The sequence below is a fragment of the Suricata suricatta genome, chromosome 17, assembly GCF_006229205.1.
Source record: "Suricata suricatta isolate VVHF042 chromosome 17, meerkat_22Aug2017_6uvM2_HiC, whole genome shotgun sequence".
NCBI lineage: Eukaryota > Metazoa > Chordata > Mammalia > Carnivora > Herpestidae > Suricata > Suricata suricatta.
The window spans coordinates 18556029-18570200 of NC_043716.1; the positions used below are offsets into that span (position 1 = coordinate 18556029).

General features: G+C 50.0%; 1 protein-coding gene across 1 annotated transcript in view; it reads right to left on the reverse strand.

The window, feature by feature from the left end:
* Positions 1–8788: 8788 nt before the first annotated feature.
* The window catches only part of COPRS (coordinator of PRMT5 and differentiation stimulator), a 5609-nt gene continuing 225 nt past the window's right edge, over positions 8789–14172 (reverse strand). Inside the window, exons 2-5 of the mRNA XM_029926990.1 lie at positions 14007–14172; positions 11919–11985; positions 9926–10144; positions 8789–9227 (exon numbers count right to left, since the gene is read on the reverse strand). Of these exons, the coding sequence (XP_029782850.1) occupies positions 9058–9227; positions 9926–10144; positions 11919–11985; positions 14007–14172 (622 nt within the window). The 3' untranslated portion in view covers positions 8789–9057. The remainder of the gene's footprint in view (positions 9228–9925; positions 10145–11918; positions 11986–14006) is intronic.

Here is a 14172-nt window from a genome sequence, read left to right on the forward strand (position 1 = left end):
TGGATGGCTCGGTTGATTGAGCATCTGACTCCTGATTCTAGCTCAGGTCATGATCCCACAGTGTGTGGGCTCTAGGCTGACAGTGCGGAGCCTGCTTGGGATTCTCTATCTCCTTCTCTCTCTACCCCTTCCATTTGTCCTTTCTCTCAAAAATAAACACACACTTAAAAAAAAAAAAAAAAAGATGGGCTTCAAGCAAGAAGAAGGATTTACTGAATAATGTAACTGGAAGTCCTGAAGCAGGCAGGCTTCTGGGCTGGTTGACAGGGGCTCAGTGATGCCACCTCGGTCCCAACTGCATTCTGTCTTGTCAACTACAGGGGCTGCACAGAGTTGTATGAACCCCCTCTCCCTCCCGCCCAAAAAAAAGATATGCCTCCCTCCTAAGCCCTGGAACCTCTGAATGTGAACTTATTTGGGAAAAGGGTCTTTGTAGATGCAATTAAGTTAAGGATTTTACCATGAGATCTCCCTGGACTAGAGGGTGGGCTCTAAATCCAATGACGCATCCCTTTATAGAGACAGAAGAGAAGACAGACCCAGAGAGGAAGGCCACCAGAAGACGAGGCGGTGACTAGTGAGTGGCTGCTAGCCAAGGAATTCTGGCAGCCACCAAAAGCCGAAAGAGTCAAAGAACACAATCTCCCCTAGGGCCTCTGGAGGAAGCACAGCCCTGCTGACAACCTGACTTTGAACTTCTGGACTCTCGAACTGTGAAAAACTAAATTTCTTTTGTCTTCAGCCACCACATTCATGGTAATTTGTTAGGCGGCCTAAGAGACTAGTATTGAGGACTAGAGATTCCATCACGAGGGTTAACTTAGGTCTGAACCCCATAGCTCCTATGTCCAGGGGTGGGGGTAGCTTTCCCCAAGGCCCACAGGCTACAGGAGAAAGGGGTGGTCTTCAAGAGGAGGGGGGATGGATGCAGGAGAAGTAACCAGAACGTCCACCCCAGTCACCCTGTAATGATAGAATGCTGTCTACTGAGCATCTGAGGGACTCTCTCAGAGAGAGAGAAGGCATGGGAAGGACAGAGGCACTGGTAGGCAGGACCTTCACATGTTGGAGGTGCAGGGCTGCACCGTCCAGAGGAGTCCTCCAAACCCTGAGAACGAAGTTGAACACGTGGAGCAGAGAGAACCTTCCTCTACAAACAGTGGATGTGCAAGTGTCCAGCGGCTGCAAAGATCACGCGCACGGAGGAGCCCACAGCATCCACCTGCTTGCCTAAGCCAGCACCCCAGGGGCCCCCTGGACTCCTTCCTATCCCTCCTCCCACCACGGTCTGTCCCCACTCCTGCCAGCTCTATGTTCCATAACTAGTTCCGATCTCAGTGTCCTTCTGTCTCCACAGCTATCACTCTGCTTAAGGCGACCACCCTCTCTCACTAGGTTGCAGCCCGACACTCCCTGCCTTCCATCTTGGCCCCCACCGCCATGTTCCACGAGGAACTAGAAGGATCTTCTGAAAATGAGGGTCTGCCCGTAGCTCATTCCTACTGAAAACCCCTCAGGCCCCTTGCCATAGGTTTCAGGACCCCTTTTCGCACCTGCCATCACGTTCATCATGGCCCTCAACAGCTCCCCAAATACATGAGTCCTCTCGAAGCACACACAGTGCCTCTGGCTGGATGAGCCCCCCACCACCTGCCTGGCCACGTCCTCAAGGGCTCAGCACCAGGGCCCTCTCCTTGGAGAGGTCCCCTGGAGCGCCTACCCCTTCTGGTTCCCTCCGCACGCTGCGCTTGGGAAGCCCCCCTGTGCTGCCCCCCCCCCCCCAGAGCAGGACCCAGTCCTCCACCCCCTCCATCCTCAGCACACGGCATACAGCAGGTGTTTTGAAAGAAGCTGGCTGGGGCACCTGGGCAGCTCAGTTAGTTAAATATCGGACTTCAGCTCAGGTCACGATCTCACAGTTTGTGGGTTCGAGCCCGGAACCAGGCTCTATGCTTACAGCTCAGAGCCTGGAGCTCTCTCTGCCCCTCTCCCGCTCACACTCTTTCTTTCAAAAGTAAACATCAAAATTTTTTTTAAAGAACGAAACTGATGAGTAAAGATCAAACCCGCATTGCATTCCCTTGCTTTTTCTGGAAAAAAAAAAATTCACCCTACAGTTTTGCTAAATCTCAGTGTTTCCCTTGGGGCACCTGGTGGTTCAGCCGGTTAAGCGGCAGACTTCAGCTCAGGTCACGATCTCATGGTTTGTGAGTTCAAGCCTTGTGTCAGGCTCTGTGTTGACAGCTCAGAGCCTGGAGCCTGCTTCAGATTCTGTTCCTCCTTCTCTGTCCCCTCCCTGCTCATGCTGGCTTGCTTGATCTCTTTCTCTCTCTCTCAAAAATAAATAAACATTAAAGAAAATTTCTTAAATCTCAATGTTTCCCATCTTGGCAGAGCAAGCACAGAAGCCCAGATGACAGTCATATCCTATCTTTGTGACCTTTGGCCAATTATTTCACCTCCCTGAGCCTCAAATCCTCCCTCTGTAAAATGAGAATTACAAGCCTTCCTTCACAAGGAAAACCACCTAACATATTGTCTGGCCCAAGGAGGCAGCACTATGCGTTTTGCTTTCCTTCACATACACGCACACCTTGGCTGAGGTCAGCAAGCCTATGCTAAGCACCCACCATGTGCCCGACTCCGGGGTGGGTATTGGGGAGCGTGTACCAATGATGACCCTTCCCTGAGATTTAGCAATAACCTTTCCTGAGAAACATCATCTCTAAAATCAGGAGTAAATCCTGCCCATGGGTTCACACGTGGGTTTGCCAACCCTGGGGCAGCCCACTCACAGGAAGGTAACCCTGAGCCAGCTCAGCTCCAGCTCCAGGGTCCCTCACCCAATGGACCTCGCGGGAAGCAGCGCGCTGATGGGTCTTGACTGCCACCAGCTGGAGACACAGAAGAAGGCCACAGGCAGCAGTCAGGAGAGATTCAGGCACCTGCCACGGGTTGCGAAACACATGGCCCTAACGTACATGCGCCATGTTTATTTACCAGCTCAGGAGAAGCGCTCAGAGGAAATTGTTTCTGAAACCCAAATTATCTCACCAGGAAAAAAAATTTTTTAAAGGCAAGGCAACTGTACCTTGTGATGGTCAGAATTAGAAATGTGCCTCCTGGGAAAAGTTCTCTCTCTGATACCAAGGGGAGGAGCAAAAACCCCTGGAAGGTGTAGGGAAGGATCTTCTTTCAGAAACCGTGGCTAGGTTTGCTCCACAGGCCACTGTCAAGTACAAACCCTCATGGCCTTCTACAAACCCTGGTGCCCTGGAACCCATTGGAACTGTCCTCCTGCCCATAAGCACCTGCAGGATCGAGCTCTGTCCTGGAACCAGCTCAGAAGAAACTTCCAGAAGCAGGGAGCCCATTCTTTCCAAAAACCTTCACTTTGCAGCCAGACTCACTAAGTCAACAAAGTTGGGGCCAGCTCTGCCGCTTGCCTTCCTGTTACACCCTCTAACTTCTTCTCCCTGGCCTGCCACGCTTATACACATATGTACACACACACACACACACACACACACACACACACACACACACACGGATGCCGTCCTCTGGATCCAGCCTTCTGGTATTTGGGTGGGGAGTCTGCCTGGCGAGAACTGGGAGGCAGAATCCAGATAGGCTCACAGCCAGAGTTTGGGGTGTTCTCTTTCTCCATATTCCAGCCACCTTCTGGAAGATTGGGTCCAAGAAGGTACACTCTGGAAAACCAAGGGCAGTGGAGCGCCAAGGTATTTGCTTAGCCAATGAATGCGCTTCCGTCTTTCTGGAAGGCAGTCTCGAATTTCCTCAGGTGGAACTTTGCCCAGTCCAGCCAGTCCATACATGGGAGTGGTTGCAGGCAGCCTCTGTGGTCAGCCCACCCCACCCCTCAGATAATTAGGAGCAAAGTTTAGGGAAGACTCACCCACCGTCCCCTCCTGAGGTCTCATGACAACCACACTGTCCCCACATTAGCATAGCACCAAACTATTTTAGGGGTAGAGTGAAAGGGTGCATTCCCTCAGAATTTCCAAAGGGAAGAAAGTCATACAGATAGAAAAACACTGGAGCCCCCGAAAACCCCCACAAAATGACCTATCGAAATTGTGAACGGCATGGGTCTGTTTCTTCTGCGACAGTGCCAAAATTGAAAGATTTCTATCCATATAGAAAATTAAAAAACAAAGAAAAAATTACTGGCACTCTGGTATCAATCAACCCCTGATGCTTTAATTTTTTTTTTAAGTAAACTCCACACCCAGCACGGAACCCAACAATAGGCTTGAACTCATGACCCTGAGATCAAGATCCGAGCTGAGATTAAAAGTCGGACATTTAACCAACTGAGTCAACCAGGCCCAGCCCCCGCCCCGACCATGATGATACTTTAAATACACCATCTTGCCGAGCTGATGACTGATGTCTGCCAGCCGGGGCACTAACGTGTTCTCTTCTGTTAAGTGTCTGTTGATATTGCATCTCTTGCATTTGGGGCGTTCAAGAAGCAAAACTGACGTTCTCTCTGACCACCTTACTTTCCGCGCTGAGCTTCCACTGGGGACTCTGGGGTTCTCCTTATGTCCTCAGGCAGAACCAAGGCAAAGGGGGGCACTGCGCATCCGGTCAGCTCATGTGTATCTTCAAAGGTTCTCCCTGTCCCACGGCCTCTCTGGGTCCATCAGCTTCTCTGCATGCTTGAGGCCTGAGCACCTTTTGCAAGATGGTCCTGACTGCCTAGAGCCAACATCTGTCCCTCTCTGAGGACCTAAGGCCCTGGGGCACACCAGCAAGCAGGGCTCATGCTCCGTGCATCTGCTCTTAGCGTTCCTACGTCTCTCTCTGTATCTTCCACCATCCTTCTTCTTACAACCCAGGGGACTTGGAGGAGGGGGGCTGAGGAGAATTCTTTCCCTCCAAATTTCTTCAAGACACATAGTCTGTAAGTCCAAAATCCCCTTACCTCTTTACAAGAATGGGAAGAAAGAGAGAAAGAGAGAGGGAGGAAGGGAGGAAAGAAAGAAAAGAAAAAGTAACATTTAGAAAGAAAACGAGTCCCTTTTTGTAAAACAGAAGATAGAAAAATGTCTTGGCTGTCTCTGACCCAGTCACATGCCTGCACTGAGGCAATGAACGGCATGCTTGCGTGGAGAGAGGGCGTGAGAGAAACAAAGGCATGTCGCAAATGTCACCTGGTCACTTGATAAACACGTATCCACTCTCCCTTCCCTTGCTCAGGACTTTTGCAGTGGTCAGGTATGATCTCTTGCTTGGTAGATGACATTGTTTGAAAGAAAGGTCAGAATAAAGTTTCTCAGGGCACCTGAGTGGCTCAGTCAGTTAAGTGTCTGACTTGAGCGTCCAACTTGAGCTCACGCCATGATCTCACGGCTTGTGGGTTTGAGCCCCGCATCGGGCATGCTGACAGCTCAGAGCGTGGAGCCTGCTTCAGATTCTGTCTCTTTCTCTCTGTCCCTCCCCTGCTCATACGGTCTCTCTCTCAAAATTAAACATTAAAAGAAAAAAAAGAAGAAAGGTTCCTCTCTTGTCCCTCTAACAGTCCCTCAGGCGCCTACCTTTCTCCACCGCCCGCTCTTTCCCTCCACTCCCTTCTTCTCTCTCCCATCGCTGCCTCTTCCCAGGCTGCCTCACACACCCCGAGAGAAGCTGGCTGGAAGTCCCCTTTGACTCCCAATCAAGCGAAACAACAATGCCAATGGCACAGCTCGAGTGGCCACATGCATCCCCCAAAACATTCTAGCCTGAAATGTCCGTGCCCTCATCCCTGCACCTGCCACAAGCCAGTACATTATATGAACATTTTTTTTTAATGCTTGTTTATTTTTGAGAGAGGGTGCAAGCGGGGTTGGGGCAGAGAGAGGGAGAGCGAGAATCTCAAGCAGGCTCTGCACTCTCAGCCGGGAACCCGATGCTCATGTGGCTTATCTCACGAACCATGAGATCATGACCTGAGCCTAAGTTAAGCGCCGGACACTTAACCGACTGAGTCACCCAGGTGCCCCATTATATGAACACTTTCTATGTCCTGCATTCCCAAATGCCCTTTGTGGCCTTCATCTTACTTGGTCTCTCCCTATAAAAGCTGGCCCTTCCCTCCTTAAAACTCTCTTAGAGTAGCTTGACCGCACCTATGCGCACCTGGTTCTCTTTTTCCTCCACCGCCACAGCCTGGCTCCGGGGTGCACCCTTCCATCTAGCCTTTCACTGCTCACGTGCCGTGAGCTTCTGTCCTCAGCCCCCTCCTCACTGCATGCCCTCACAGAACAATCTCAACCTCTGTCAAGGCTACACCACCTACCAAAACCTCCACGACCCCCACGACGCGCCCTCTCCTTCTGCCCTCCTCCTCCTCGCCCTTTCTGATCCCAGACACGTATATGCAACTGCCTACTGACGAGTTAGCTAGCAAACAAAAAGCGAGAGGAAGGATAAGAGGGATGCAGGGAAGTTAAAAAGCTAATTTCTGGGTGCCTGGGTGGCTCAAGCAGTTGAATAGACATTAGAGTCTTGATTTTTGGCTCAAGTCATGATCCCAGGGTTCATGGGATCAAGCCCCACGTCGGGCTTGGCACTGACAGTGTGGAGCCTGCTTGTGCTTCTCTCATTCTTAAAATAAAGATTGCTAATTTCCTAGATTTGAAAGGGAGTCAGAACCACAGAGCAGACTAGGGCCATGTGGCGGTAGATTCCAGCTCAATGCAAGGAAGAACTTTCTCACAAAGACCACTAGCCAGCAGTGGATGGGCCCCTCCTGAGGTAGGGATACCCTGTGACAGAAGTGGGCAGAAAGGATTCCTGCGCATGGTACCAGGCCAGACTAAGCAATATCCATACTCTCTATGAGACCGATACTTCTCAGCTCAGCATTCTGAGATTTAAAAAGAATGAAATTTGTTGTTGCTTTTTTTTTTTTCATTTTGTTGAGTACCTAACATTACAATTCATTTCAGAACACTGATTAGAAATCATTGCCGGGCACCCGGGTGGCTTAGTCGGTTATGCGTCCAGCTCAGTTTCGGCTCTGGCCATGATCTCACAGTCTGTGAGTTCGACCCCCGCATCAGGCTCTGCAGTGCAGAGCCTGCTTGGGACGCTCTCCTTCTCTCTGCCCCTCCCCTGCTTGAGCTCTCTCCCTCTTTGTTAAAGAATGAAGCTTTGAGCTCTCTCCCTCTTTTAAAAAGAATGAAGAAATGCTCATTCTCTTGCCACTCTGATCAGCTCTGGCACTGGGAGGAGGAGATGAGGCAGAGCAGTGTAGCGACAGGATCTACGGCTGTCACACGGCAAGGGGGTGCAGGAGACACTTTTTCTCTCTAGGGCAGGTTTGGTCACAAGGCCCCTCACAGCGAGAGCCACTCCTTTCCTTCGTAAGGTTCTGCCTTGCTCACACACTCTGTGGGGCCTCTGGAAAAAGTCACGTAAATGGTTAAGTGCTCATTTAACCACTAAGGAGCAGACCTGGGTTTCAGATTTGAAACCCGTGCTCCATGCAGTTTCAGCAGGGACGCAGGGAGGTTAAGAAGCAATCCCTGAACTTGCCAGAGAGGCGAAGGTGACCCAGTCTGGTGCATCGCAGTCCTGCCGATGCGTGGCCCCCAGATCCCGCTTCTAGGCTTGTACTCACAGGGGAGAGCAGCCAAGGGAAAAAGCACACTTCAGAGTCACGTGCGGGTTTAGGGCTCGGTTCTGCCATTTCCTGGCTGTGAGATCTTGGAAAAGTCAAAACATTTTGCCTTTCTTCTTCCTCAGCTCTAAAATAAGGCAACTTAGGGGCACCTGGCTGGCTCACTCCAAAGAGCACATGCCTCTTCACCTCAGGTTCGTGAGTTCGAGTCCCACGTTGGGTATCAAGATTACTTAAATAAATAAAACATTTAAAAAATAAAATAAAGGGGTGCTGGGTGGCTCAGTTGGGTAGGTGTCTGGCTTCAGTTCAAGTCATGATCTCACGGTTTGTGGGTTCAAGCCCCACATCGGGCTCTGCACTGAGAGCTTGCTCAGAGCCTAGATCCTGCTTCGGATTCTGTATCTCCTTTTCTCCCTGACCCTCCCCTGCTTGCACTGTCTCTGTGTCTCAAAAACAAATTAAAAAAAACATTAAAAATTTAAAAAAAATAAAATAACATAAAACAAAATTAGGCAATTAAAAAATAGTGACTTCAGGGGCACCTGGGTGGCTCAGTCAGGTAAGTGACCAACTACGGTTCAGGTAATGATCTCACAGTTCACAAGTTTGAGCCCCACATCGGGCTCTGTGCTGACAGCTTGGAGACTGGAGCCTGCTTCGGATTCAGAGGCTCCCTCTCTCTCTGCCCCTCCCCCACTAGTGCTCCGTCTCTCTCTCTCAAAAACAAATTAAAAAAATTTTTTAATAAAATAAAAAATTAAAAAAATAGTGACCTTGTATAAGTAATTATAAAGACTAAAAGATTAAATGGAAAACAGAGTTCAAAATCCTTTCATATCAACCAAGGGCTATATAATTACTGGCTTAACTGGTTTGCCCTTTAGAGTTTCTACTTGCAGCAAGTCCTTGTTCCCCGAGTGAACGGCCAGTTCTTCATCATGAGGAAGAGAACTCAGCCACAAAGTCACCAACGTCTCTTGGATTCCAAACCCTGGCCAAAACATTATTTTCCTTCAGAGAGTGGTTCTCTGTGTCCAAGCACCTCAGGCCTTAAAAATGGAAGGCAGGTGACTTTAACTGAAGGAATAAGGCTTTGCCGAGAAGTATCTCATTAAAGGGGGGGGGTGGGGGGGGGAGTAGACAAAAATCAAATCAAATCTTTTCTACCTTTATTTATAAAGAACACAGCTCCTCCTGACACAGACACAAACACTCACAGGTTGCAAGCAGGAGCTCATTAAAAACAACAGCAGCAGCAGCAGCAGAACCGGAAGACTTCGGGACCTTATGTGACACCAGTCTGTGTGCCCGACTCGGGGAATCCCTGGGAATGCGTCCTCAAATATGACATCTCACCTCAAAGGAAGAGAGACCTTCACTGGGAGGGTGCACCCACCCAACGGGCAAAAAAAGCTGCGCACTCAGTCTTCAGCGTCATCGAACTGTCCTGTTTCGAAGACCATCTTGGAATAGTGGGGGACCAGCGGCGGCGGATGGTGCCAGCTGGGGTCGTAGATCATGTCTCCCTGCGGGGCGCAGCATACCCAAGGTTTCACCTCCTGAGAGATGCACCCCTGGATGTCATCAGCATCTGCAAGCAGTTAAAAAAAAAACTGATTAAAGGAAGAAGGCGAGGTGAGAAACGCAGCCAAAAAATGTCTCGGGGGCAGACAGTAGCTGGGTCTTTGTTTAGAAATACACACTTGGGGGCACCTGGGCGGCTCAGTCAGTCAAGCATCTGACTTTGGCTCAGGTCATGATCCCACAGTTTGTGGGTTCAAGCCCCCATCAGGCTCTGTGCTAACAGCTCAGAGTCTGGAGTCTGCTTCGGATTCTGTCTCTCCCTCTCCCCCCTTCCCCTGCTTGTGCTCTAATACAAATAAACATTTAAAAAAAGGTTTTAAATGCACACGCAGAGCCCTCCTTGAAGGACTGCATGCATGTTCATTCTGGGGCGAGCCCAAACTGTGCTTCTCCAGCTCCTCGGAGGAGGGTTCTTACTGCAGAGGAAGCAACCGCAGGGGAGAGAACTGCTGTCTGCAGCACCTACATTCACACAGACGTCTCTAAGAGTAACATTATTTCCATGTTAAAATGGACACATTATAAAGTCAACTGTGAAATTTGCATTTTTTCCCCCAAAGATGAAAGAGAAGCTGTCACAGAAACTTCAACTCTGCAAAAGGTATCAGACTGAGCTCATAGATAAGGGACCTTCTTCCAAACCATCAGCCTTTGGGGTAGCCTGGTAGGTCACCTGGTCTGGGGCCCTAGAAACACCACACCTACCATACGGATTCCCTTGATCTGCTTTCAGCTCCAAGTCCCAGTCTTCATTAAAAAGATCGGCAGCCTGTTCCTTGGGCAGGCAGTCAGACACTCCTGACAGCTCCCAGGTACCCAGGTCCCCATCAGAATCCTCATCCTCCATGGCAAAGTCTTCCTCTTCGGAGTGGGGGCCCTCGCCGCAGGCAGGGCTACCATTAGCGATGCTCTGTGCTCCACTGGCTAAGAAATCAACAGAAGGAAGCGCTTCAAGCCACTAGCAGCTACACAGGGACTGCTCATGTGCTTGGGAAACCTTTGGCAGACATACAAAGAGAGCAAGAGTAAAACTAGCGTACAGCTTGTTAGCCACCTGAACACTTAAAAAGAATGTTCTGTTTACCTTTTTCAAAGTAGGGTTGTGCATTTCTTTTCAATACAATGTTTTGCCTTAAACGAGGTCTTGTAATTCACACAGGGAATCGAGCAAATCAAGCAGTTTATATTGTTAAGTAGTTTACAGGTGATTGAGGCAAAGCCTCCATCTGGCAGATTGAGAAGCTTTGACCATACAGACTGGAACTGAATGTTTGCTCTTCTATTTCTCTCTTCATGCTCACAGAGCACAGGACAAGGGGCGGTGGGGGGAAAGGAGGCACAAAGAACAGAACGCAGCCAGCCACAAAGACATTCACCGCGTCTCCTCCTCCCAGCTGGGGAGAGCTAGAAGGTACCTTTGCAAAAGGTCTCAAAATAACAGAAAAAGTCTGCGGGAGGATAATGGACCTCCAAGCATATGGTGATGCCGGGTCAGAGCTGGGGAAAGAATCAGCCTAACAACAGTCATGCGATTAACAGTGTAGAATAGTGACATGGATCAGCAAAAAAGTCAGCGTGGCTGCTGGAGTGGAACTATCCTGGTCCAAACTCCTGTTCTGCCAATTCTGAGTCATGTGATTGAACTGAAATGTACTCAACCAAGTGGTCAGTAACTTAAACACAAACTCACCACAGAGCACAGCACAGCAATGCCACTCCTGGATGGATACCCAAAAGAACTGAAAACAGGTAGTTAGACTTGTACAAAAACGTCCACAATCACCCAAAGGTGTAAACAACTCAAATAAATGCCTACCAACTGATGAATAAGCAAGATGTAGTATATCCAGACGATAGAATTGTTCAGCCATAAAAAGGAACATACTGATTCATGCTACATGAATGAATCTTGAATATCATGCTGAGTGAAAGAGGCCAGACACGAAAGGTACCGAGTGTGCCCTTCCGTTTGCACGCAACGCACATTCGCCGGTCCGGTATAGGTAAATCCACAGAGACAGAAAGCAGAGTAATGGTCGCCAGAGGAGGGGGGGGGGGGCAACGAAGGGGGGAGGGGGTGTGACTACTTAGCAGTCATGGGGTGACCTTTTGGGGTGCTGAAAAATGTTTTGGAGCTAAATAAACATGGTGGTTGCATTATACTGTGAATGTACTAAATGCCACTGAATTGTATGCTTTAAACTTGTTAAATGGTAAATTTTAGGTGTTTTACCACAGGGTTTTTTTTTTTTTTTGCATTTTTACTCTGTGCCTCAGTTTCCTCATATGGAATATGAAGATAGGATTGTTGTGACTTTTTTTGTTTGTTTTGCGGGGTTTTCTTGTTTGTTTTTAAGTCAGGGAGCAGGAACGGGAAAGAAACACTTAGAACTGGACCTGGCACTTACTATTCTCACTACATCTCTGCACATGCACGGTGCTTCCTCTGGACCAGCACTATCCAACAGGAGCTCTGCAACAATGGTAAGATTCTCTAATCCTAGCATCAGCCACGTGTGACTACCGAGCCCCTGCCATGTGGCTTGTGCGAAGAAGGAACTGAAGTTTTCATGTTATTGAAACTCAGCAGCACAGAGAACTGGCTAGGAAGAGGAGGTACACCAGACACAGGGACCGTCCCTCTCCTCGATTCCTTGGTCTCTCCCCACATCCAGCCCCGACCCCACCGTCTACTTGCCTAGCCGATCCAAGGCCTTCTCAGTCTCTCTCTCCTGACCGGAGTGGTCAGCTGGGAAAAAGCCAGGCTGCGGGAAGAAGAAACAATTACCCAGGACTCGGATATCTGGGGCATCCCCAGTATTAAGCTCTTGTCTTGCAGTCCCAAACCCACCCCTCCATCCTCACCTTTGTGAGGGTGGCAGTGAGACGCTGCGACCCACATTTCTGCTTTGCACAATAGATTTGGCAAGGGTGGGGAGCCAAGGGCTTAGCTCTTCCTATTTCTGCGGCCACCACCCCAGGGACACTCCGCCCCTGGCAGCAGCAGCACCTTCCACTCGATCAAGTCTACGCTTTGCCAACACTCTACAGAGCCAACCCCATCACTGGGCTCTCTCTTCAGGAGTCTAAGTCCCAGGCCCTCAGGACCCCTCTTCCAAGCTCAGAGACCCCAGCAGTTCTTGGGGGCTGTGCTTCCTTTCAGCTCTCCTACGCGTCCCTTCTGAACCTGTAAATTTTTTAAGTCTACTTGTTTATTTTGAGAGGGAGACAGAGCTCAAGCAGGGGAGGGACAGAGAGAGAGCATCCTAAGCAGGCTCTGCACTGTAAGCACAGAGTCCAATGCGGGGCTTGAACTCACGAACCGAGAGATCATGACCTGAGCCTAAACTAAGAGTCAGATGCTAAATCAACTGAGCCACAGCAGTATCCCAGCCTGTAAATTTTCATCATTCCGACCTCATTCCTTTGTTCCCTCAGCCCTAAAGGTGGTAGCTGTTTCCCCACAGTTGCTACCTCCATGTTCAATACCTTTTTGGTGACTCAACTTTCTTTCAGATTCTGTCTCCTGATATATGGGGGCAACAGAGCTTTGGTTCCTAAGTGTTGCTGAAGGGAAATCTTCTTCCCCCACAGCCAACCATCTGCTTCTCTGCTCCCATCACTCAAACGTTTCTGAAATCCTGTCCAAGAACCACTTTAACAGGAACAAGAAATGTTCACGGCCTGCATACAAAGCCCTGGTTTCAATCCCAGCTCTTGCCATTCATTCAGGGTGTGACCTTGGATACATCACTTCAACCATCAGACCCGGGTTCCCTGGTCTGAAAAATGGACATGACCGTCCTGACCTCGCAAGGGGCTTATGAGAGGATAACACTTATGAAAACCCCTAGCACACAGCAGGAATGTAACATTTGTTGAATTTAAATCCAGCGTCTTTGCCCCTACATTGAAACTGTCCTTGGCACCTGCCCCAATTAGCTCATGATCTAGTCATCCCTAGATTTAAGGAATAAATTCCACCTCCTGTAGTCAGGGACAATCCGGGGTCACTACTGTGGGTTAGCTGGTAGGACCCCTCAGGCAGACCGTTGCCATAGCCCCCTGCCCAGCTGACAGTATCCATCACCACTCTGCTCAAAAATCTTCAACAGCCCACCATGGGGGAGTATAAAATTGGTCATGGCATTCACTCCTCCGCATCATCACAGCCCATCACTCTGTTGAGCACAGTTCTCTCCCCGGCTTTGAGTCTCTGCGCCCCAAGCTGCCAACCACTTGCCGGGTACTTCCTCACCTCCACACCTCTGCAGGCACCACCACCGCCTGTCACCTTGAAGAGGAAGCACAATCCTTTCCTGCTGCGTCCTCACAAAATCAGTCCATCCTGTCTGCACGCCCAAGTAATTTTATTTTATTTTTTTTACTAGCACTGTATTTTTCTTACCCTGGTTTAGTACCATCTTTGATGCTTAAACAAGCATTCCAATCCTCCCTCCAATTAATAGCGGTCTATCGGGGCGGGCACTACGCTAGACGCCAGGTTAAGAGCAGTAGCCAGCAGGTTCCTGACCTCAGAGCTCGCCATCTACCAGAACTTATGGACTGTAAACAGGGGCAGGTGAGGCCCATAATAACGGTCTTCGAAAAACCAGGCGCGCAAATGAAAACAAGTTTCTGGAAACCCTGGGTCAAGTCGGGCCTTTGGTTTCAGTAAACAGAAAAGGAGAGCGCATGAGGCATCATGTGGTGCTCAGGGTGAGCTGTGCAATCCCACCCAGGGTCACAGGTCCTACAGCGACGACGGGCTCCTCGCCGCCCTCACCTGGCCCCGCTCCAGGCCCCCAGCAATGGCCCCCAGCTTTCGGTCATCGGCGTCCCTTCCCCTGCAGAGGGGAAGTAGGCAGAGGCGCACCTGGGCCGGCCAGCCTGCCCTCCGGCCCCGCCCGCCCACGCACACCCTCAGCGGCCCCGCGCCGCCGCGGCCCGAC